Consider the following 22,807-nt stretch of genomic DNA (forward strand, 5'->3'; position numbering starts at 1 on the left):
CATAAGTTAGCGGAGGGAAAGCAAACCTTTCTCTTACAGACTGGGATGAAACCTCACTCACAATATCCACTTCTTTTAAAGACTTTGCTTGGCGTTAAGGGCGTGTTTTGCAGGCAGTGCAAGGGAACATATAGATAGTGAAAAATCAGTTGATCCCCCACACCAGCCTCCTCACTCCTGATGTGGTTCTCCAGGTGAGAGGAAGGTGTGCTGACATATTCTGGTGCCGTGACAGATGCTGTGAGCACACAGGCTTTTAAGATTATTATTTTATCAATAAGGATGAGCAGAAGCACAGTCTAAATTATTAGGAAATAAGATATATCCTGTGACAAAGTGTATATAACCTTACAGTAAATGGTGTCAGGCTGACAAAAATAATGAATAATGCTTGTGCATATGAGTATGAATGGCTCAGGTCAAATATAAGTCTGCTTTCCTATGGATATTTGCATGCTGTGAATTTTTAACGTAAGATCAATCTCTTACTTCCAATAGTTTACGCTTGATTTTGATTATTAGGGTAAAAGTGTTTTTGGCTTATCTATTTCTTATGGTCCCAAATAACACAATTTTGAAAGCAGATGTCCTAACTTATTAGTTCCGGGTTTGTTTTCCTCTATGATGCTTTACCTTTGGGTTTTAAAAGACATTCTAATACTCTGAAGGTCACTGCGGGGTGACAGGTCGCACCCAGTACTTTCTTTTCATTTTGCCGATTCACTAAATAATTTATACACTCTCCAGCACACGGCTTTTCTTTCTGTTGTTCAGTCCTAGTGAAAATACATATTCCCATGATGTTTTAAACGTAAGTTGCTAAAAAATGACAAACTGAAGAGAACACTCAAATGTGAGGACCTTTCATCAGGAGCCACATTTAAAATAGCAGAGTTCCCAGCCATCCGGTTCAGAATTTTTGAATTGACATTTACTAAAAATGTGATCGACGCTAACATTGGCCCTCTGTCTCTGCCCCAATAATGGTCTCACCTTATGTCAATTCCATAATAACAACACTTCACAGGCCTCATCGGATAAAGTGTTCTTGACGCCACTGGAGACTGTGGGGATGGCCATCGGACACAGGGACTCCAGGGTGCCTGGGGGTACAGAGCACGGGGTGGGGGGCAGTGTTCCTCAGAGGAGACCAACCCACCGAGCCCAGACCAGGCCCTCACTCATCCTGGCTCGGCTTTGAACTCGCCCACATTGCACATGGCTGTTCTTTAACGCCCTTACTTTGAAATGTTTCATGCAAACAGGGCTGGGGATGGGGGTGGGGGTCACACCCGCTTTGGAACTGATACCATTTTCCACGGATGAAAATGTCATCCTTAATTCCTGGGACAAAGAGCACATGAAAAAGGGTGGCTGACTTTTACTGAATCCAGAAGTTCTTGAAATTTTCTGACCATGGAGATGCAAGTTTATTCAGCCAGTGGTATAAAAGAAGAATGAGTTAAGAGCTCAAAGAACCAATGGTGTATGGGTCACACCGGGAGATGCTGGCCTGGGCAGTGGGCAGCTCTCAGGGCTCTGGCCTGAAGGCCCCCTGGGCTCAGCGGGGGCCACCTCTGGCAAGTTTGCCTCTTGGCAAACTCCCCAAGTCTTCAGAGGATCAGGGGACTTTGGCCTTAACTTTGAGCACTTTCAAAGTGGCTGCTAGGCGTTGATACTCCATGGCTAGAACCGGGATGTCTGGAGTTGAAAGCATGCCAGGGAAATGGAAGGACTTGAAAGTCACTGTGTCACCAAAAATGGAATGGGTAACGGTGTCTCATGCAGTGTCAATCATATTCGGTGCAGAACGCTCCTTCCTCTCCCTTCTTGGTCTGAAAGTGACCACAGTACTGTCACCTCCAACTCAAGGGAGTCCTAGGTACTGAACCCCCCCTTCGCTCAGCTTCCCGCCTCTCCCCCTGTGGCCTCTTCCCACAGGCCACCAGAGTACACAGGTGTCAATTCTCTGTGTACTCAGTCCTCGAGGGCCTTTGGGAATAAAATGAGGACGTGGATCTTTGGTCCCTTAGCACGTGGGCCTCATGACATATTTAAGTCCTCAGCTGCATCAGTGTCTGCTCCTGCAGAGAGAGAACACCCCTGTTCCATCCAAGACCCTCAGTTTCCCGCAGCTACACTGCCAGTAGATGGCAGTGTTACCTCATTTACTTCATCTGCAGCTTCGCTGTGCTGTTCATTATTTCGATAAATATGCACGCATGGAGCAGCATGATGCATAGGGAGAATGCCCCCCTCTCCCCGCCACTGAGCGCCCCCTCCTCGAAGTAGCTAAGCAAATGCTTTGCATCCCCCTGCAACATCTCTCATACCAGCAGTGACTTCTTTCCAGGAGGAAGAGCTGTTTGCTCTGCAGACTTTTCTGCAAAGAGCTGACACACAACACGTCCTTCCATAACCTGGTAGCAAGTGAGGGCTCTGCCTTCAAATTCCTCCTTGATTTGACTGCTACTTGCTGTCTGGCCAGGCATTTGTGGTAAAAACTCCTGCCTCTAGGGAACAGCTGCCTCGAGGTGGGTCCTTGGGATTTTAGCCTAACGGGAACTGAGCTTTAATCTGTTTCTGCAAAGCCTCTGAGAGGCGCAATGCAAGTAGGCCCTGCCCCCTCTATGGGGCAGACCCACCAGAGAGGACATGGGTGCTGCAGGCCCTTGCACATCAACTTGACCCGCCCCAGGAATCTTCCATGGGCTTCCGAAGAGCAGAGTCTCAAGATGCAGAGGTGGGGTCTGGGACGAGAACGCATGTAGGGGGAGCGGCTCCTGCTAAGGGCTGTGGGTGTCGCCACAGGTGTCCCACGGGCTATATCGGGAGCAGATGCGAGTACCTGAACATCTGGGACATGCGCCGTGCTGGCCACTGGCGACAGCTGGATATCACCTTGCTGGTCGTGTGCGTGGTGTTGCTGGTCTTGCTGCTCGTCCTGGGACTGGGGGGCGCGTACTGGTACAGGTGAGCTCTCCCTCCCTCGCCCTCCAGGGAACACCTGCCTCCATGACCTGCACTCCTAGGCACTCAGGACCTTTCAGGAGTAGAACAACAGTAAAAGGTGCCTTGAGATTTCACTGTAACGTCAGGGTTTGGCTTTTTCTTGTCCCATTCTAGGCCCTGTTTCTGCACAGTGGGTTTGTGTGGGTTATTTAACATCCTGTGTTGGGCTTCCACTTGTTTCTGTTGGCATCTCCTGCATGCACACTTCCTCAACCCCCCTGCCCCTGCGTAACCGTAATTTTTTCATGGCTGCTTTCAGTCCAGTGGATTGGTCTCAAGGAACTCAGTGTCTCGTCCAGACCGGAAAGTTTCTGGTCCTTGGGATACTGTGTTTTCAGTAAGTTCCAGTTCAAGTTTAAAAACTGTGGATCAACTCTGCCTTTACTTAAAAAAATAGCTCCTCTGGGTCTCCCCTAGTGGTGCAACGGGTTAGGACGCAGCACTCCAAGCTGTCAGTAGCCGCCTCGGTGTGAGTTTGATTCCCACCCCAGAGGTGACCTACATGGGAGAGGAATAATGCATTCTGTTGCTCCTTTTCCATTTTGTTCAAAAACAGGACACGATCTCCACTATCAACACTGAAAAGTTTTTATCTTCTTTCGTTGTCTGGCTTGTGCAAAATCCATGAGTGGTACCACTTCCTGGCAGAATAGGACTTTATACATTTATTTAACTCAACATCATCATTTTGTGGGGGAAGAACTTAAGACCCACTTAACCAACAGATGCCAGTTCTCTGGAAATGTATAAAATCCAGCCACATTTTCTCTTACTGCCCATGTAGCTGCTATCTTGTGATATGAAGGGTTCACATGGCATCCGGGGGTGATGTGAGGTGCTGATGGGTACTAGCACAGGTGTTAAGAGCAGGGACTCCAGAATGAGACTGCACAGGTTCAAATTCCCACTCAGGCCATCACAACAGGCATGCAGGTCATCTAAACTCCGTGTTCAGTAATTTCACCATTAAATGGTGACAGGAATAGGACTTGTAAGTTAATGTGCATTTAAGTGACTAAGTGAAGAGCCAAGGGAGGGTGTGGCATATGGCACATGATAAAAGTGAAGGAAAGTGAAGGAACCTATCGTTCTCATGGTGACATTATGCGAACAGTCCAAACTCTTTGTTATTTTGAGACGCAAGATTTTCAGTTTCAAACTTGATCTTGTAATTCAGTGGTCTTTCAGTGACCAAAACACTATTTGGATGGATGTTTGCAGAAAGAGTATTAAAGAACCAATGGTAAACCCCACTGGACAGAATGTCCAAGAAAACTAGATGGTTGGCAAATTAGGGGGAAAAGTGGAAGCAAGAGAATTAAATTCATATGTGCCATAGTAAATTCTGTTTTCTAATTCTATAGACATGAACACATATTTTATATTCTGTAGACATACTTGGGGGGCTGGATGGAAAACTCATGGCAGATTGCTAGCTTTTTAAAAAAGATTTATATATGCATAGAAAAACTGGGGTACAGGTCAGAGGTGTGGGGGACGGGAGGGTGAGAAGATTCACCGGAGACAGAGTGGGGAGCAGAAGAGGCAGATCTACTGAAATACACTGCTGAGGGGAGCAGTGAGTGAGACAGGAGAGGTCTGCTGTGCCATGTGGGTCACCTCCCTGGCTGGGGATCGAACTCAGGCTGTTGCAACCAGGATGGGCCTCAAGAGACTTTTTATGTGTTTAAAACTTAGGTGCACTGGACACCGGATGACAGAACTCAGAGGAGCCCACATTGGCTGGAAAACAAATAAGTGACACACATTGCTGTTTTTGGCAGGAAGATGAATGAATTCCTAACGCCTGCCTATGCTGATGGGCACTAAGAGAAAGAGAACACTGTTGGGTTCTCTTTCGTTTTACTAAACTACAACAAAAACTGTAAATGTCTTTCTGAGTGAATCTATGGCTTTGTAAACAGAAGTCTGTTCAGAACTGCTTACCCCACTTCCAATTTTCCAGTGTGTCTGACAACGTCTGTACACCCACGAATCGATTCTGACAAGATCAAATTAAAACTGCTAGTGTAAATATTGCATGTCACTGAAGTAGATTGAAAACTACGGCTCTAGCACTGAGTTTTTAAACCAGGCGTGTTAAGGAAGTCAGAATCCTTTATTTCTTCCCTGTTGTGTTATCACTCTTTGGCGTCTGTCAGATGGCGGCTTTGACATCACTTGTCTTATATCTATCAAAGATGATTGTTCATCAGGTTACTGATTTTGAAAGCTTCATATTAGTGCATAAAACTAGATTTCTTGGAAAGACCTCCTTGTAAGAAAATCAACAGGAACTAGTTTGCTGCCAACATTGTCTTCGTAACTTGGCGACTGTTGACGTTAGCCACTCGCTTCAACTTTTTTCTTGATGCCTTTGATGAAAAATAGGACACCCCAGAAGCATGTGCACCTATGTCAGTGTGAGGCTATGCTCCCCAAATTACCTAGTTATGCAAGTGACTGGCAATTCAGTAAAATTTGAAAATAAATAAGTAAATGAAAGATCATTGACTCACATGATAGCCACTCAGTAAATACAAAATTTTAAGGAAAAAAAACCAACTCACAAGCCTCCTTGGTGGCGCAAGGGGATAAGTCTCAGGGCTGTGAGGCTATCTGCAGCACGAGTTCCATCCCCGGCCAGGGAGCTGACCCACACGGCACAGCAGACCTCCCCTGTCTCCTCGCTGCTCCCCTCAGCAGCATATTTGAGCCGATCCGCCTGTTCTCCCACTCTGTCTCTGGTGAATCCTCTCAGCCCCACACCTTTGGCCTGTACCCCAGTTCTTCTGTGCATAAATAAATAGATCTTTAAGAAAATAAAAAAACTCACACCATGTCCTGGAATGGGATTTTCTCAGCAGCTCGCACCTCCCTGTGGTATCCACAGGCAAAGGGACTTAGTGAGTGCTAGCACCCTCAGAGAGCAGCACTGTGGCTCTTGACTGTCTGTGGTTTCCCCTGAGGTGCGGCTCAGAGCACTGTGTGTCTCCTGCCCTGTGGATGGACCTGCCCTCTCACCTCTCTGCCCCTGCTTGACCCCGCTGCCCCCCAGTACCTGACACCAGTCCTGCAAGAGATTAGTGCTTGATGTTTGTCAAACAAATAAATGTTTGTAAAACATTTATGTTTGCAGCCAGGGCACCTTCTGTACTCCTGGCTTGGCGCTGACAGACAGTATCCCGTTGAGCCTTTCACTTCTCAGGCTCTTGGCTCTTAATGTTTTTGCAAGGGGGGTGGCAGGTGGCCAGTGTGGGGGAGCCTGAGGCTTTACTTCGCGATCCAGGTCCTGGGCTCACCTAGAAGTTGGGTGCCTGCGTGAGTCACCCCTGTTTTTGAGCCCTACTGTCTTCCTTTGTCAAGTCTGCATCACACAAATCGTTTCCATAGACACCCCCTGCACTTTAAGTTCATTAAGGAAGATATTTCATTGTCATTTTTCTGTTGTTTCATCCTGATCACTAGGGCCATTCCTGGGAAATAGGTAGTTCTCAGCATGTACCCGTCAATGAAGGCTTGATGGCTACCCCTTAACCCCAACACTCAATCTCACAGAACTTGGACAGAGGGACAGGCTATCTGGCAAGTTCTGTAAGAAAAAAACTGCCCTAAAACCCAAAGGACTGAATTCAGTCCCAGCAATACTTTTCTCTGTCCATCATGGATTTGGGGGGTGGGAGGAGGTTTCTTTTGAGATTGTCTGGCTGTGTCTCACCTTGGCTTTCTCACAGGACTCACAGGCAGCTGATGAAAACTCCGAAGAATCCTTATGAGGCCTGGAGCAGAGAGGTGAGCGGAAGCCGGCCTATGGATACTGCGACTGAGACATCCTCCTGTTCCCAGACTGGGGTAATGCAACCTAGTAAATGAAGACAGATTGGCTTGCGGTTAATCACAGTTCATTTTTTTCCCATTTTCATTGAACTGGAATCTTGTTAGGTAGAATGTTGGCCAATCCCCCAGCCAACATTTCAGCAAGGAGTCGGGGGGAATGGTGAGAGTAGAGAACTATTTCTGAAATCATCTGGGCCACTAGAATTACAGGCATATAAATTTAGGCAATGAGTCTCTTCTTCCTGTGACTTATATTTGGTTGTGTCCTGTGAAAAGTCTTTATTTGTGGGTGATTCCTTTGAAATGTGTGTCTTAAAAGCCCAAGATTGAGCTGTCAGGTTCCATAAGATTTCTTTTCTCATAGAAAAGAAATTTTTTTAAAGATTTTTATTTATTTATTCGTACAGAACTGGGGTACAGGCCAGAGATGTGGAGGGTGAGAGGATTCACCAGAGATGAATGGGGTACAAAACAGGCAGATCGACGAAGTACACTGCTGAGGGGAGCAGCGGACGGGTCCAGAGAGGTCTGCCGCGCCATGTGGGTCACCTCCGGGGTGGGGATCAAACTTATGCTGAAGTGGCTTTAGCTTCTTAGTGCTGTGCTTTAACCCCCTGCACCACCAGGGAGGGCCTCTCATAGATCTTTTAAGCCCCTTAATTTCAACAGTGAAATAGTTACCAAGTTCAGCAAATAAAATAATCTGTGCTAATGCAGAAAGTTCAGATTTAAATTCACACACCACCAGGTGGCCTGTGTTTTATCTGGCAACTCTAGATGTTTTACTAAAAAGCACAGGTCCTAGGGCATTGGAAATGGTGGGTAGACCAGGCAGTCCAGGATCTGACCTGGGGCCCAGAGGGCAGACTTGAGGGCTAGGTTCTCTTAGCTGTGGGACCGGAACATCCCCGTCTAGAAACCCATCAGATGTGGTGTGACTGGCTCTGTGTGTGCTGCTGTGTTATTTGGGGCACATCTTGTCAGGCTGGAGGGTTGAAACCAGTGGAAACAGGGGAAAGGCTATTACTGGAGAGAACGTTGAAGGTCAAGGTGATATTGAGGGTCCTTCCGCATCACTCCCCATGGTCCCCACTTAAATCTTATGTGCTTGTCCAGAGCAGCTTTCCTATGGCTCAGTGCACACTGATTTTTGGTTGAGCTTGAGTAGGGTGATGCAGTCAGAAATGCATGCTCCCTCCAACTGGCTGTCTTGACTTCTGCAAGCCTTTGTTTCCTTTTCGGGATGTCAAGGGGTGTGGGAGAGATGGGCTCTAATATCCCTTGACCTGGTGATTCCTTAAATGTGATGTGTCTCAGTTCTTTGAGGCCTTAAGACAGAGTGGGGAGCAGAACAGGCAGACTGACTGAAATACACTTCTGAGGGGCGCAGCAGGTGGGTCAGGAGCAGTCTGCCACGCCGTGTGGGTCAGCCCCCTGGCGGGGATCAAACTTGTGCTGCAGAGGGTATAGACAACTTCATAGTGCTGTGCTTTCACTTCTTGTGCCACCATGAATGCCCTACGCTCATTTGTTTAGTTTTTTTTTTTTTTAAAGATTTATTTATTCATACAGAACTGGGGTACAGGCCAGAGATGCGGAGGGTGAGAGGCTTCACCAGAGACAGAGTGGGGAGCAGAACAGGCAGATAAACGAAGTACACTGCTGATTGGAGCAGCGGGCAGGTCAGGAGAGGTCTGCCACGCCATGTGGATCTCCTCCAGGGCAGGCGGGGATCGAACTCATGCGGAAGTAGCTTTTGATTCTTAGTACAGTGCTTTAACCCACTGCGCCACCAGGGAGGGCCAGTTTTGTTTTGTTTTTTAAGAAAAATTTAAAATGACCACTGGAAGAGGGGCCTTAAGATCACCTAGGCTCTCAGGCTGTTCTCAAACCCAATCTGCTTCAGCTGGAAATGTAGTTAAATAAACACCCTTTGACAGAGTTCTTTTGCCAAGAGTTGCATAATGATAAACATATTGGTCTTGGGTCTCAGATATCATATCGTCTCGTGACTCAAAGGAACAGGGTGGGCCTGTTCTGTATCATGAGCTGTTAGCAGGGCCTAGGAAAACTTGGAGCCAACCAAACAGCTCACCTGCTGATCAGGAGGCTCCAGCTCCACTGCTGACACTTCCTTCCATGTCTGTTCTTACCCATGGTGCTCTCTACACCCATGCCTTGCAGAAAGAACAGGCCTCCTATGCAGAAGGCTCACACTAACCTCCTCTCTTGCATCTATGTCACCACATGGCCCAGATTCAGAAGAACTTGATTCCTTATGTTGAGGAACTCCTGGATAATTCAGTGCACTTCAGAGCTGAATATTAAAATGACAGTAAACATGATGCTGTTCTAGACATCTTCTGTCCCCCATGTTGTGGCCTGGATGACGAAGACAGTCAGCATTTGCAAATGTTACTTGAGGTTTTTGTTTTTGTTCTGAGCACTATTAGAAAGCAATGGGGTGTGTTATGGAGTCATACTACTGTGGCTTGTGCAAAAAAAAAAAATGCATGGTTCTTTATTACAAAGATGACTCACTTAGAAAAACAGTATGGAAGTTTCTCAGGTTATTAATAATAGATCCAGCAACTCTACTCCTAAGTATGTACCCAAAATATACAAAAATAGCAGTTCGAAAGGTAGCAAGCTCTGAAAGCAATCTAAATATGCAAGTATGGTTTACTGGGTTGGGAAGGTGTGGTCTGGACACACAACGGACTACTCCTCAGTTGTCAAAACAACAACTCTTGCCATTGGTGACCACATGGATGGAACTGAGAGGGTTCTCCTCTGTGAAGTAAGTCAGAAGGAGAAGGATAAATACTGATGGTGTCACTTACATGAGGAATAGAGAGACACCCTATCCAACAGTCAGAGAAAGCTAAACTACCACAGAATTTGGAAATTTGACTGCAGCAGAACTGATGTTGCCAGGGTGGGGGCAGGGGGAGATGAAGGAGGTGAGAACAAAATGACAAGGAGCACAATGGACTGTGGCCACCTTAGTGGAGGCTGTGGTGTGGTAACAACCTGAGTGGGAAGATCCTCTTCCTCTACCTCTAAATTATCTGCAATATTGTTCACTCATCTTACCTCACATAAATAAATAAAGTTGCTCTGTATTCCCAACAGTTCCCGCGAATGAACGAAAAAATATAAACAGGTCACCTGAGAACAAAATTAATGTGTTTGTTTGAAACAAACGTACAAGCTCCATGGACTCCCTAGGACTCCTCCCCGAATTTCCTCATGACAGAATTCTCATGATTGTGGTTTGTGTTCTTTGAAGACTCAGACGTCCTTTTATTCATTCGTGACTGAATACACTGTCTTCTGAGTCTTCATGTTATTAGGTTCCATTGCAACTATTAAAATTGTACCGTTTTCCTTGGAGGGCACAAAAGACACACTTCACAGGTGCATAGCATGTAACTTTGCAGGGTGATCAGTAGCCCCGTGACTCGGAAGTGTGTATTTCACACCCCTGGGAGCGTAGCTCGCCTCAGAAGGAACTAAGGTCTGAGCTGAGCACTCAGGAATAAATGGGAGCTCTCCCTTCTGCTCGCTTTCTGTTGCACGACTTTGGCCCTTTCTCTTGGGCCCCTCACAGCCGGACTCCCACAGTGGTGCTCACATCCCTGCTCCCTGTGCTGAAATGTCTTTTCTCTTTTGGGACAGAGTCAATGCAGCCAGGCTCCTGAAGGTCTGGATGTGTGCAGTCAGCACCCAGAAGGACCCCCACCACCCACCACCCCGTGACGCAATCCCACCCTCGGCTGCAGTCCCATCTCCCCGACTTGGGGCTCTTTGGTCCCGCACCACATTCTGCGGCAGCAAAGGGCCCCAGATCCACGGCACCCAGTGGAGCTGATCCACAGAGAACTGGAGCAAAAGAGAAGGGCCCAGCAGAGCCAACTGTATGAACCCCATTGACACTTCAAGAAGCAGAGATGGATTTTCCGATTCTGTACAGTGCTCACCACTCGGTATCCCAGACACATCAGTGGCTGTGCTTTTGTTTCCTCTTTCAGTCCTGCAGAGCTGAAGACAGAATATTCTGGATAATCACCAGCTCACTCTTTAGACACCAAGGATGGAAATGGTCTTTAAATGGCGTCGTCCTCAATAGTCAAGATATTTTTTTGTAGCTTCAGAAAATATCTGGGACTAAAAGCACGCAACCACCCTTGTAGGGTCAGTTCCACTTTCTTTTATCTGGACAACATTTAGCTCAGTCTCACGAATAGTGAGAACACCGGTTTGTAGTTATGATACATTATAGGCTTACACTTTGCACTTGTGTGATCCATGCTGGTAATCTCGTAGTGAGTTATGATGGATGAAAATATACTAATTTACAAATTGATTGCTTTAAAACTCTATGACTTTTTAAAAGTTTTGAATGAAAATGTGTCAAGGAAAACACTCCCTCCCTGACATAGGAGGTTAAGAGAACCCTAAAGTAGACAAGCATAATACAAGAAGATGACAGCCAAACTCAATCATATTAAAGATACAAATGTGTGATCAAAGCATTAAAAAATGAGCTCAGCAATCCATTCAAAAGATAGCATGTGACCAAGTGGTGATTTTATAATACAAGAAAAATAGGTTAAATACTTAAAAGAAGTTAGCATAACTCAACATCAACACAATAACAAATCCAAAAAAAAAAAAATTTAAAGTTGTCAATAAAATTGCACTTCTATCCCTGACAAAATCTTTTTGTTATGTATAATTTTTCTATTATGTAAACAAAGAACCTTTGTTTTATGTCCTTGTTAGTATTTGAATAGGGGTCCTCTCTGGTGGTACAAGAGGTTAAGTCTCAGCACTATGAAGCTATCAGCACCCACTGCAGTATGAGTCGGATCCCCAGCCAGGGAGCTGACCCACATGGCGCAGCAGACCTCTCTTGTCTTGCCTGCTGCTCCCCTCAGCAGTGTGTTTCAGTCAGTCCACCTGTTCTGCTCCCCACTGTCCCTGATGAATCTTCTCAGCCCCCAAACCTCTGGCCTGCACCCCAGCTCTTGTGTGCATAAATAAATAAAAATAGATCTAAAAAAATAAGTCCAGATGATCTGTTCCTGCTGCAGCCTTGATCATCCTGAGAATCCCCACAATCTCCCTGGGACCAGCACCACCTTGAGGGCAGACCCTGAACTTCAGTCGGTGTCAGGGTTTTCCTCCAGGTCTGTCAGACTCTAGCTTTACTTCAGCTCATCTCTTGTCATGTTCACACCATGGATCAGCTCCAGGGCTGGGGACTGAACTCGCACTGAAGCAGCTGTGGCCAGCTTGCAGTGCTGCGTCCTAACCCAGTGTGCTACCAGGGAGGGTCCCAAAGAGAGTTTGTAATGACAACATGCAATTATATAAATAACTAACAACTGCAATAGGAATAAGAAATTAACAGTACATTTGGTGGAGGGTGAGTTAGCTACATGAGCACATGTGAAAGAAAAAATATGACCCCCCCCAAAATAATAATAGTATCATGATGGTATGCAGCATGGTGAATTAAGGGAAGTGAATGGTCTCTATGCAGGAGAAACTGCAAGTTTTGCATTAACTTGCAAAACTGTCTATTCTGCATGGATGTGAAAAGTAGGAAAGAAGAAAATCTTACATGCTAAATTATTCCAGTAGAGAATGTCTGAGCACATAAAATTAAACAATATATTGTTTATTCAGGCAGGGTCAAGTGGTCAAGTTATGAAGAAATGCAAGGGAGTCATTGATAAAAAAATTCTGAAGGGTGGTTTTCCTTGGCAATGAGAGAGGATGTTCTCAGTTACCAGCATCTGGGCCTCTCAGTGCCTAAAGTTGTCAGTCTCTGTGGTGGGTATGTTTAATATTATTGGACTGTAAGCTGCCAGGCCCTACAAATAGTTGCTATATATATATATATATATATATATATATATATATATATATATATATATATATATATATGTTACAATGTACTTCATGGTTTAAAAAGGCAAAAAGAACACGAGAGAAATTGTTCCTCAGTCCCGCTGAGCACTTGGTGGATTCCAGAGCAGAATTCTTCACATTCCTTGTGTTTGCCTGGGCTGGGCGTGCTGACCCACGGCGTACCTGAAGCCACAGAGTGTTCCTGCTGGATGAACATGATTCCGAACTTGGAATTTTCCTCCATGGTTGGAAGTGCCCGAAAGGCCCAGAAAATGTTGCCTACACACTTTGAACACTTGTGCAAACAGTGACATTAGAAGAGGGATGAGATGATGGCGGTTATGAGGAATGAAAGGTTGTGTGAAGCCAAGGAGGCGATATTTAGAACAATTAACAATTGGCCTTTGTCATGCCCTTACAAATTATGCAGTTGGGGATGGAAAGGGGAAAAATAGCAGTTTCCATAAGGGTGAAGAGAAGGGGCGTTCTATGTTCTGGTAACAAATCTGACCTTCAGCAATTCACTGCTTAGTAACGTTCAGTTTCAGATGCTGCTCTTCAAATCTTTTCAAACTCTGTGTCTGCTGAATTATTCAGCGGACTCATAGAGTAATGGTCATGCTTGACCTGAGCTGGAGATGATACTGAGCCGTCTCTCCTTCCTGCAACCAATATCTAAGGGGAGGAGCCCTTTTTCTACAATGGCTACAGGAAATCAGGATCACACCTAGAAGAAAGCAAAATGTCAACAGCTCTTTAACCTTGTGCCACATCAGAAATCTTGGAAACAGCTTTCCCCTTTCTCCTTCCAGACGCACGGCTTTTTCCATTTTTCTTAGATTCCAAATGAGGTCATGTTCTCTTGCTATTGTTACCATGTTCTTATTCAAAGACTGCCATGAGCTCAGCAGGGGTCGTAGAGAAAAAGGCCATTGGGAAGATTTGGTTCTCCGCCACCAGATCCCTGAAGCAATCACTGTCTTCTCATGGTCAGAAGAGGGAAAGGGGATAATCCAAGGGATGAGCCATCTTCCGTGTTCAAAGGAGAATTCCCTCTTCCAAGCTTCAGTTTTTCACATACTCACAGGGACCCGGGTGCCTGCTGTATCAGTTGCCAGACTGTTGGAGTTCTTTATATATATAAAGATTTATTTATTTATGCACACAGAACTGGCGTACAGGCCACAGGCTCATGGGCGGTGAGAGGCTTCACCAGAGACAGAGCAGGGAGCAGAACTGGCAGATCAACAAGGTACACTGCTGAGGGGAGCAGCGGGCGGGTCAGGAGAGGTCTGCCGCGCCATGTGGGTCACCTCCCAGACCGGGATCAAACTCGCACTGAAGTGGCTGCGGCCATCTTGCAGTGCTGCATCCTTACCCGTTAGCCACCAGGTAGGGCCGCTGTTGGAGTTCTAAGATTAAAGTCTTCCTTACCCTGGTGAAACATCACCTCCTCCCCCCCTTCCCCGGGGCTGCTCTGACTTGTAAAAGGCAAATTCTTCATCTCACCCTTAAGACGGTAGAAAAGAGCGTCTCTTTTTTGAATATGTGTCACCTGGGACTCTTGTCTTCCAGAACCAAACATCCCCGCTTCCGCGGCCCGTTCTTTCGTAGATCCTACTTAAGGTTCTCTCTAACATAGTTTGCCACTGTGCTGGCTCCTCTCTTTGGAGCTTGGTTCTAGGTGCTCAGGGTCCTTTAAAAAGTGCAATGTCTAGACACAACAAACAAATAGGGCAAGTCCCAAACTGAGCACCATTCTCCAGCGGGCACCCAGAGCCAGTAGCATTGACAACACCATGTGACCACCGGGAGTCGTGGAGCAGGGTGCGTGATGCAGGCTGTTGTTCAAAAAGCAAGCTCCCGGCCTCTTGTTCATAGAATAATGACACAGCATCAACCATGCAGGACCGGAGTACACAGAAGAAAGAAGGAAGGATGGAGGAAAGTGAGCAAATGTGCGTGGATAGCCAGGGCTTCCAGCAGGAAGAGTTTGCTGACCTCTGCTTGATGACTTGGTATTGAGATGGACACCAGACTCCAGATCCCCTACTCATGATTACAGTCTTATTGACAAGGTGCGCTGCTGACCCATCTCTGGGAAGACACGGTCATGCCTCAGTCAGTGGCCTCGCAGTCATTCCTGGTCACCCTAGTGATGTCCACCCATTGTTCCGGGACATTCAAGCAGCTTGCTCTTGTTAAATTTGAAAGGAGCCTTGTAACTAATTCACTGGTCTGGACTAACCTTGTATTTTATTTAAGATTTATTTTATGTACTTATGCATACAAGATCTGGGGTGCAGGCCAGAGGTGGGGGCAGTGAGAGGATTCACCAGAGACAGAGTGGGGAGCAGAACAGGCAGATTGACTGAAACACACTGCAGAGGGGAGCAGCGGGCAGGACAGAGAGGTCTGCCACGCCATGTGGGTCACTCCCTGACCAGGGATGGAACCATGCTGCAGTAACTTGAATGGCGATAGCTTCATGGTGCTGAAACTTAACAGCTGCACCCCTAGAAGGTCATTTAAAAGTTTCCAATACAGTTATCATTAGTCGGTCTACTTCAGCTAGGTAGTAAGTGAATGACTTTCGTGTAGATATTAAAACAAGGAAAAAAATCATCAATCTGTTTCTTTTGTTCTGTCAGATTACATATTTATATCCAGCAAACCATGTCTTTCTTTTTAATGGTAGAGTATGTCAAAGCTTGCCTTTGCATTGGAGTTCCAATAATGGAAGCTTTATAACTGCTTATTTAGAATGACTTTTGCAACTGAGGAGAAAGTCCAGCTGCCATTTTTCTTTTCTTCCACGGATGTGATTTCAGCTACTCAAACTCGTTCAGACTGTTGAGTGTTTGTCTTCCCTTTTGATCAAGATAGTGTTCTTGCTAGAAAGCAAACGCTATTTTGGGTTTCCTGCCTCTGCTCTCCATCTCTAATACCTCTTGTGTTGCTTGTCCCGCTGTCCTAGCACCGTTTCTCCTGACTACCATTGCTGAAACTGAGTAACGGTCATTCATTAAAAATCTAGTCAAAACCAGGGCTTCCCTGGTGGTGGAATGAGTTAAAGGAGTTAAAGCGCAGCACTGCAAAGCTGGCAGAGTTCATTGGAGCTGGCCTGGGAGCTGACCCACAGGGCGTGGCAGACCTCTCCTGTCCTACCTGCTGCTCCCCTCAGCAGTGTACTTTGTCAGTCTGCCTGTCCTGCTCCCTGTTCTGTCTCTCACCACCCCTGAACCTCTGGCCTGTACTCCAGCTCTGTATATATAAATAGATTTTTTTTAAAAATCTAGTCAAAATCAATATTGCAGAGGGTTCAGACATTAGACATACATCCAAATATTTGCTAATGGCATCATAGACCTGCTGCTTTCCTGCTGAATTTTACCATCTCAGGCTACGGGCTAAGTGGTGGCTCTTAAAAATCTTACCAGTTCCTGTAATCGTCAGCTATAGTCTTTCCCCCTCCTGGTCTTAAATGAAAGACACATTTGTGTGGAGAACAAGATTTTCAGAAGGCAAATCTCTCTCTTTTCTTGAAAGAATGACCTTCCCGAAGGTGAATTGAGTCCCTGGCAAATTTTACTTGCTATCCCTTAGTTTCTGAAAAGCTAGGAATGGAGACAAATTGGAGGAAATGTATAATTTTTTGGATGTGCAAAGTGGAGCGACGGCTATGAACCAAAGCAAGACATTTTTCACTCAATTTGCAGGCTTCCCCTGGGCGAGAGTCATGTTCTTTTGCAACTCTTATCCGTGCAGAGCAGGGCCTACAGAGCCTGACCGCTTCTCTGCTTACAGGTGGCACCGATGTGAACAGTTTATTTCAGTGGTTAGGTATTTGCTTTTCTTCAACATTTTATTGTGGAAATTTTCAAAAAATATAGCCAAGTGGAAAGAATTTACAGAGAACACCCATCAACTCACCACCTAGATCCTGCCATTAAGATTTTACTGGAAGGTCTTTATCACACATAACCTCCTCTGTGGGCTTCAATCCAGCCATCAATTCACCCCACTTTAACACATTTTATACATCTCATTTTGAATGCATTTCAGACACCAGCACCTTTCTCTTTCCACTGAGTCCTTCAGCCTGCAGGTTACCATTAAAAAGAATTTGATGTTTGTCACTAGCTTCTTTTTCTGTGCGTAGAATGTACTGGCTTTCACAGACACATACATACACCTGTGTAACTCGAACTCCTATAAAAATCCTCATCCCCAGAGAGCTCCCAAACCTGGTCTTCCTTAACCACCATCTTTAATATTTCTCCAGGCAACTGCTGTTCTCATTTTTTAATCACCATAGATAAATAAGTTCACCTATTCTAGAAATTCAAAGAAATGGGATCACATTGTATGCACTAAGGATTCTTTCAATTTGTCTAATTCTCTCTTCATCCCTGTGTTTTACTAGTCAGAAGTTCATCATTTTACATGGCTGAAGAGTATTCTAGTCTTTTGAATATTCATTTTACATGACTGAATAGTATGCTATTCTATGAACATATCAGTTTGTTTATCTAATCCTTGTCTGTTTCTGTTGCCCTGAAGCGAAGGGCAACAGAGAGAGGTACATCCATACATTTTAGCAAAAAGACACTCAGAATATCAAGTCCAGGATTTAAGGTCTGTGAGCCATGATAAGGGCCAAATTAAAAAGAGGTGATTTAAGAAAATAGTTCTAATTAGAACACTAGGTAAATAATAGTCAAGTGGGGCCTCCCTATTGGTGCAAGGGGTTAAGTCTCAGAACTATGAAGCTGTCTTCAGCCACTGCAGCACAAGTTTGAAACCTGGCCAGGGAGGTGACCCATATGGCACAGCAGACCTCTCCTGTCTCACCTACTGCTCCCCTCAGCAGTGTATTTCAGTAGATCTGTCTGTTATCTTTGGTGAATCCTCTTACCCCCTGCATCTCTGGCCTGTACCCAAGCTCTTGTATGCATAACTAAATAAATCTTCAAAAAAGGAAACGAAGGAACATGATCTCAGTTTTCACCCCTGGTATGAGGACCAAGCTCTGTGTCACGAAAACACAGGGGAACTGTTATAACGGCAACATAGCACAGTCCCCCCGGAGTCAGCCTTCTGGGTTTACTTTCAACACACCTCCACCACTCACTGTGTGACCTTGGCCAACGACCTTGTTTCTCTGTGATTCAGTTTCCTCATCTATAAAAAGCGGGTGAAAAGAGAAACAACCGCACCTGGAGTAGTTAGGGGTAAACAAGTAAAAATGTAATAGCGTGATCAGTGCTAGTCAAGCGTGAGCTTCCACTGCTGTTGCTGGAGGAGAAGAAACCAGTCCAATGACTGCATGTCAGTGCACTCGATGGAGGACCGAGGCAGGGAGGGGACCCCTCCAGAAGACGGGGAGACCTGTGCTCCAGACACGGCTGTAGCTGGCTGTCAGCCTGGCCTCTGTCTTCCCTGCTTCTGGTGCATCACCTCACTCTTCCTTCGAGACATTGCCCGAGTCTCAGTGAGGCAGACCCTGTTTCTGGGCTCAGTGACCCAGACCCAGTCAGCATGTTGTCCCTCAGTTTCTTTACCCTGGTTGATGGGTGGAGACGAGGGAAGGGGTTTCAGACGAATGATGACCATGGGATTTCTGTGGGCGCTAAAGACAAAGATCAGTTCCTTCTGCTTGAGTAGCCTCAGGAATGACATGGAATGAGGGTGCTCCCCTGGGGGAGCACCACCTTGTGCCCCCTGGGGAGAGCCTCGAACTGAGGCCCATAGACAGAAATGCAGAGGAGGGAGGGGCTCACCCAGTAGGACCTTTCTTGTCTAAACCACTGAATTTGGATTCTGTCCTTCATAACTAAGAATCCTGATGAGTCCATCTTTTATAACCTGGTGCCCTCTTTTTTTTTTTTTGCAAGAGAATTTGCTTGAGTTAGGGGAACTTTGCTGTGTTTACATAAGTGTCATTCGCCAATGAAACTACCGTGGGTGGTTTAATAAATTCCAGGGAGACACTGGCAAAACCAACAGATCAGGAGGTGGCTCTGGAGTGGAATGCCAGCTTATTGTGCCACTGCTGTGGGAACCAGGCATAGACGCATTGGTTGTCAGGACCTTGGTGAGCCAGAGGGAGCTGGCTGGCACTGGGTAGGCGATCTGCTGTACTTCCTTTGTCTTCCTCTCAATCTGCTGCTCTCATTGTTGGCACTGAGTTTTTCAGAACTTCTGCTATGAAGTCTCAGTACGTTTGATCGCCCTCCAATAATTACTCTACCTTCTATCCCTGGTCTAAGACTCATCATACATGATGTCATCACCTGATTTCAGTTGGCGCTGCCATCTGGAGAAGGTGGCATTGTAGCATCTGGGCACATTGGAGATTATTAGCACATCTATATTTAGGAACTGTCTAATCATAGTATCAGTGAGTGTGGCTGCTGGCCCCAAGGCTGGGTAATTGCACTTATTCTTGCTAACAATTTGTGTGCCTCAATAATTACAGATAATGAGGAAGTTTAGGTTCAAAGGATTTCACATGTTATTAAATGATGAATGGTGCTTCATGGGGGTGTCATGGGGTTAAGACAGCTTTTGCAGGCACAGCCACAGGAGAAGAGCCAACAGCTTTCAGCTTTGCCATGTTCCAGAAAATGAAGAGAAGTGGCATGAAGGACTAAGATGGGGCGGGGGGTGGGGGAAGACAAAAGTCACTGAAAGTAACCTGTGGTGTGGTCATTTTTTAAAGACTGTTCTGTCTATGGTCCACATGTACCCTCTTGTGTGTTATTCATTTGCTTATTTTTATGTTCAGTTATTACATTGGCAAAACCAACAGTGTAATAATTGCAGCTCTATTTATGTCACAGGATTGTCAAAGGGCTGGGTATGAAAGAAGACTGCCCCCCAGAACATCTTGTCCAACTGGAAAGACAGACGGTATTCTAGGAAGGGGTGAGGACTATAGAGTTGAGCCTGGGGTGAGGTGTTGGAGTCTGTGGGAATCTGCAGGGGTCAGGACCGACCCAAGGAAGCTGAGATAAGAAGAGTTAGGACAGGAGGAAGTCAGACATGAGACGCTTCTGATCACAATAGGAGACTGTGATGGGGAGCTGGAGCCTCAGAGAAGCTGAGGAGACTATGGAAGAGATTAGAATGGTTTGGACTGTCAGGCAGGTGGCATCTCAGCTGTGTGCTGGGGATGGATGAGCCTTGCCTGGTCAGGTATCAGGGCCTGGAATTTACCTTCAAGTGGGAAGTGCCACAGCACTGACCAGTTTGACAGGACTTTGTGGGTTTCTTATCTCTGTCACTTATTTAGTTTTAGATATACTTGAGATTCTTTTTTCATTGTGGTTTGTAGTTTTCATCACAATAAAAAAAGAAGAGGCAGAGGAATATATGAAGGCAGAAGAATTAACAGGTAGTGAGGGCAGAGAATTGGAAATGAGGAGGTGATTTTCTTTGTTTCATTATACCCTTGTAGAAGTAATTTTTTTCTTCTCTATTTGCATGTCTTGGAACACAGCAAATAAAAGCTGTCAACCCTTTTGTGAAATCATTATCTTCCCCAACTTAGCTTCATTTTTAAGGCTATGACAGTTTATGAGATTTAGGAGTCTATTCTAGAATAACCCAGTACTTATAAGGCAGTAACCACAATTTGAGAACAATGTGGGTAATTAAAGGTCTGAGCTGGGCATGCAGGTGAATTACATTCCAGTTCAGATTGTTCACTCACTGGCTGTACGACTCTGAATATATTATTTAACTTCTCTTGTTCTTTATTCTTTATCCTATATAGTTTCTAAACTTCTGCCCCATTTTGCCCCAAATGCTGGCTGCCTCATGAACTACAGAAGTCTGTTAGTATCCACCGGATTGTCTTTCTGAGTCTTCCTTCTTTTCTGCCAGATCCTACCTCAGGTTTACTGTGCAAAGAGCACAGCAGTTGCAGACGGCAGCCCGGGGCCTCACAGTCCTGTGTCCTCCCATCTACAGACAGGGCTCCCTGCCCGGGCACCCTGGGGGGCATCTGGGCCCCTTCGGGAGCCTGAGTCGGTGCCAGAGCCCCAACTGCAACCACGCTGGATCTCGTCTAGGCCGGGCCTTACTGGTGCCCGAGACCCCAGCAATGCAGGCACCTCCTTGTCCCCCGAGCTTGGGGTGAGCTGGGGAGCAAGTGGACTGAGCTCGTGGCTGCTCCCCTGGGGGGGTTGGTCTTGACCTTCTTGGGCGCTCCCAGGGCCTTGATGGTCTGGGCAGCCGTGGGTGGCCTTGCATTGTCAGCCTGCATCATTTCTCTTCTTGTGCTTCTTGGCAAAGAGTATGTTGTTCGGGAACTTGGGCCCCACCTACTTAAGGGATTCAGGTCTCCTTGTGATGGGGTTTCCTGACCTCACTTCTGTGTTACTTTCAGGCTCTGTTGCGTGTGAGGTGCTTCTTGGACTTGGCTGTGTCTTCCCTGAAGCAGAAGCTCCCTAAACTCCTAGACTGGCAGGGATTTAATCTGTTTTTAGATTAAACACACAGGAGTTGGGAAAGATGAGTGGTCGGGTCAGGGGGTCATGAGGGGGACCCCCAACAACTTCTGCAGCAGTTGCTTTTACTATTACCATGATGGACATTACTGAAGAATAATTTGTAGTTTTACAACTAGAAAAATTGTCCCTTTGTTGTGAAACTTGCTATTTTTTCTTCTACAAAAGGTGATGTTGCCTTAATGTTAAACTGTCTACATGGAACAGACTTAATTTGAAGGAAAATCATGAATTTATTAAATAGTGTTAATAAAAAGGTGTTTGTACCAATTTTCTCTTCTCTTTCCCCACAGACCTAACACATTCCCTTACAAGTTGCTTCCTAAGAAGGTCTGTCTATTGACATCTGAGGTAAGAACACTTTTTTTTTTCCAGCTGAAATCCAGGCAAAAACTTCCAACTTGGTGAATTAATCCTCTGTCTCCTGCTTAAATCTTGCTAAAACTGTCCTAAGAGTACAGTGTTACATTATATGTTCACACACACAAATACACAAATATGCAAACCAAAATAAACACTCTACATTGAAAAATCTATTTTGCCTCAATCATTTGATGTAAACACCTGGGAAACTTTTCTAAAAGCTGCTGGGAAACTTCCAGCATGATCCCGAAGTGTGAATCTATGTATAATAAGCCAATAAGCCTCAGGCATGTTCTGATAGTTTCAAACCACTCTGGCTGGCCCCCACGGCAGAAAAGGGAAGAAGTACTCCTTTTGTTGTTGACAACCCAAGTTTCTTCTCTCATATAGCATTCATGAAGGAATTTGGGGAAATTTTGCATTCAGTGAGACCCACTTATGAATGCTTCTTAAGACGATATTTTAATCATTGCAACAGTTGTAGGAATAGGAAGTGCTTGGCCTTCGGGCAAGGGGCTGGTTGTAAATGTTGGAAGTGATAGCATCAAGGCCTGTGGTGTAGGCACCAGGGGCTGAAGCATCTTTTTGAAGGGTAAAGATTCAGGCAGCAACAATCATGCACATATTTCTAGACCACTGTAGGTAGGACTTCCGGGGGGGGTAAATGCTAGAGAAGCCAAATGTCCCCCTTGCCACGAGACAGGCTTTAGAGCAGCTTTCTGGAGAATGAGAACGGCCCAGCCTGGGTTTGACTGACTTGTAACTGGATCCACCCTAGCTTGAAGAAAAGTGTTCTGGAAATATTTGGAAGTTATGGTTACACTGCTAGACTGCTTTGAAAATGTAGCCATCACCACAGGTGTTGTGTGAGCCATGTAACACAAATGACTTGTGAACTTGTGGACATGGGTGATGAAGGGTCATGGGGATATAAAGTTCTGTTTGGGTCAGTCGTGTTTGACGCTACTAGCTACCACTTCCTGAGGACTAAGTATGGTTGGGCGTTGTCTAACAACTGCATCATATTTTATGTGTGAGGAAGAGAGTGCACAGATACAGAAACTGAGGCAGAGTGAGATAAAGTAACTCGTTACACAGCTAGTTAACAACAGGGTGAGAATTAAACCCATTGTGACTGAAGAGCATGTGCGTTTCAC

General features: G+C 45.7%; 1 protein-coding gene across 1 annotated transcript in view; it reads left to right on the top strand.

Moving 5' to 3' along the window:
• Nucleotides 1-21,651, top strand: part of EGF (epidermal growth factor) — a 72,294-nt gene extending 50,643 nt beyond the window's left edge. Inside the window, exons 21-23 of the mRNA XM_012727988.1 lie at nucleotides 2,812-2,973; nucleotides 6,747-6,864; nucleotides 21,581-21,651. Coding sequence (XP_012583442.1) covers nucleotides 2,812-2,973; nucleotides 6,747-6,864; nucleotides 21,581-21,586 — 286 coding nt within the window. The 3' untranslated portion in view covers nucleotides 21,587-21,651. The remainder of the gene's footprint in view (nucleotides 1-2,811; nucleotides 2,974-6,746; nucleotides 6,865-21,580) is intronic.
• The last annotated feature ends 1,156 nt before the right edge of the window (nucleotides 21,652-22,807 follow it).

Source organism: Condylura cristata, unplaced genomic scaffold (assembly GCF_000260355.1).
Source record: "Condylura cristata isolate star-nosed mole 26May11 unplaced genomic scaffold, ConCri1.0 scaffold00021, whole genome shotgun sequence".
Classification (NCBI taxonomy): Eukaryota; Metazoa; Chordata; class Mammalia; order Eulipotyphla; family Talpidae; genus Condylura; species Condylura cristata.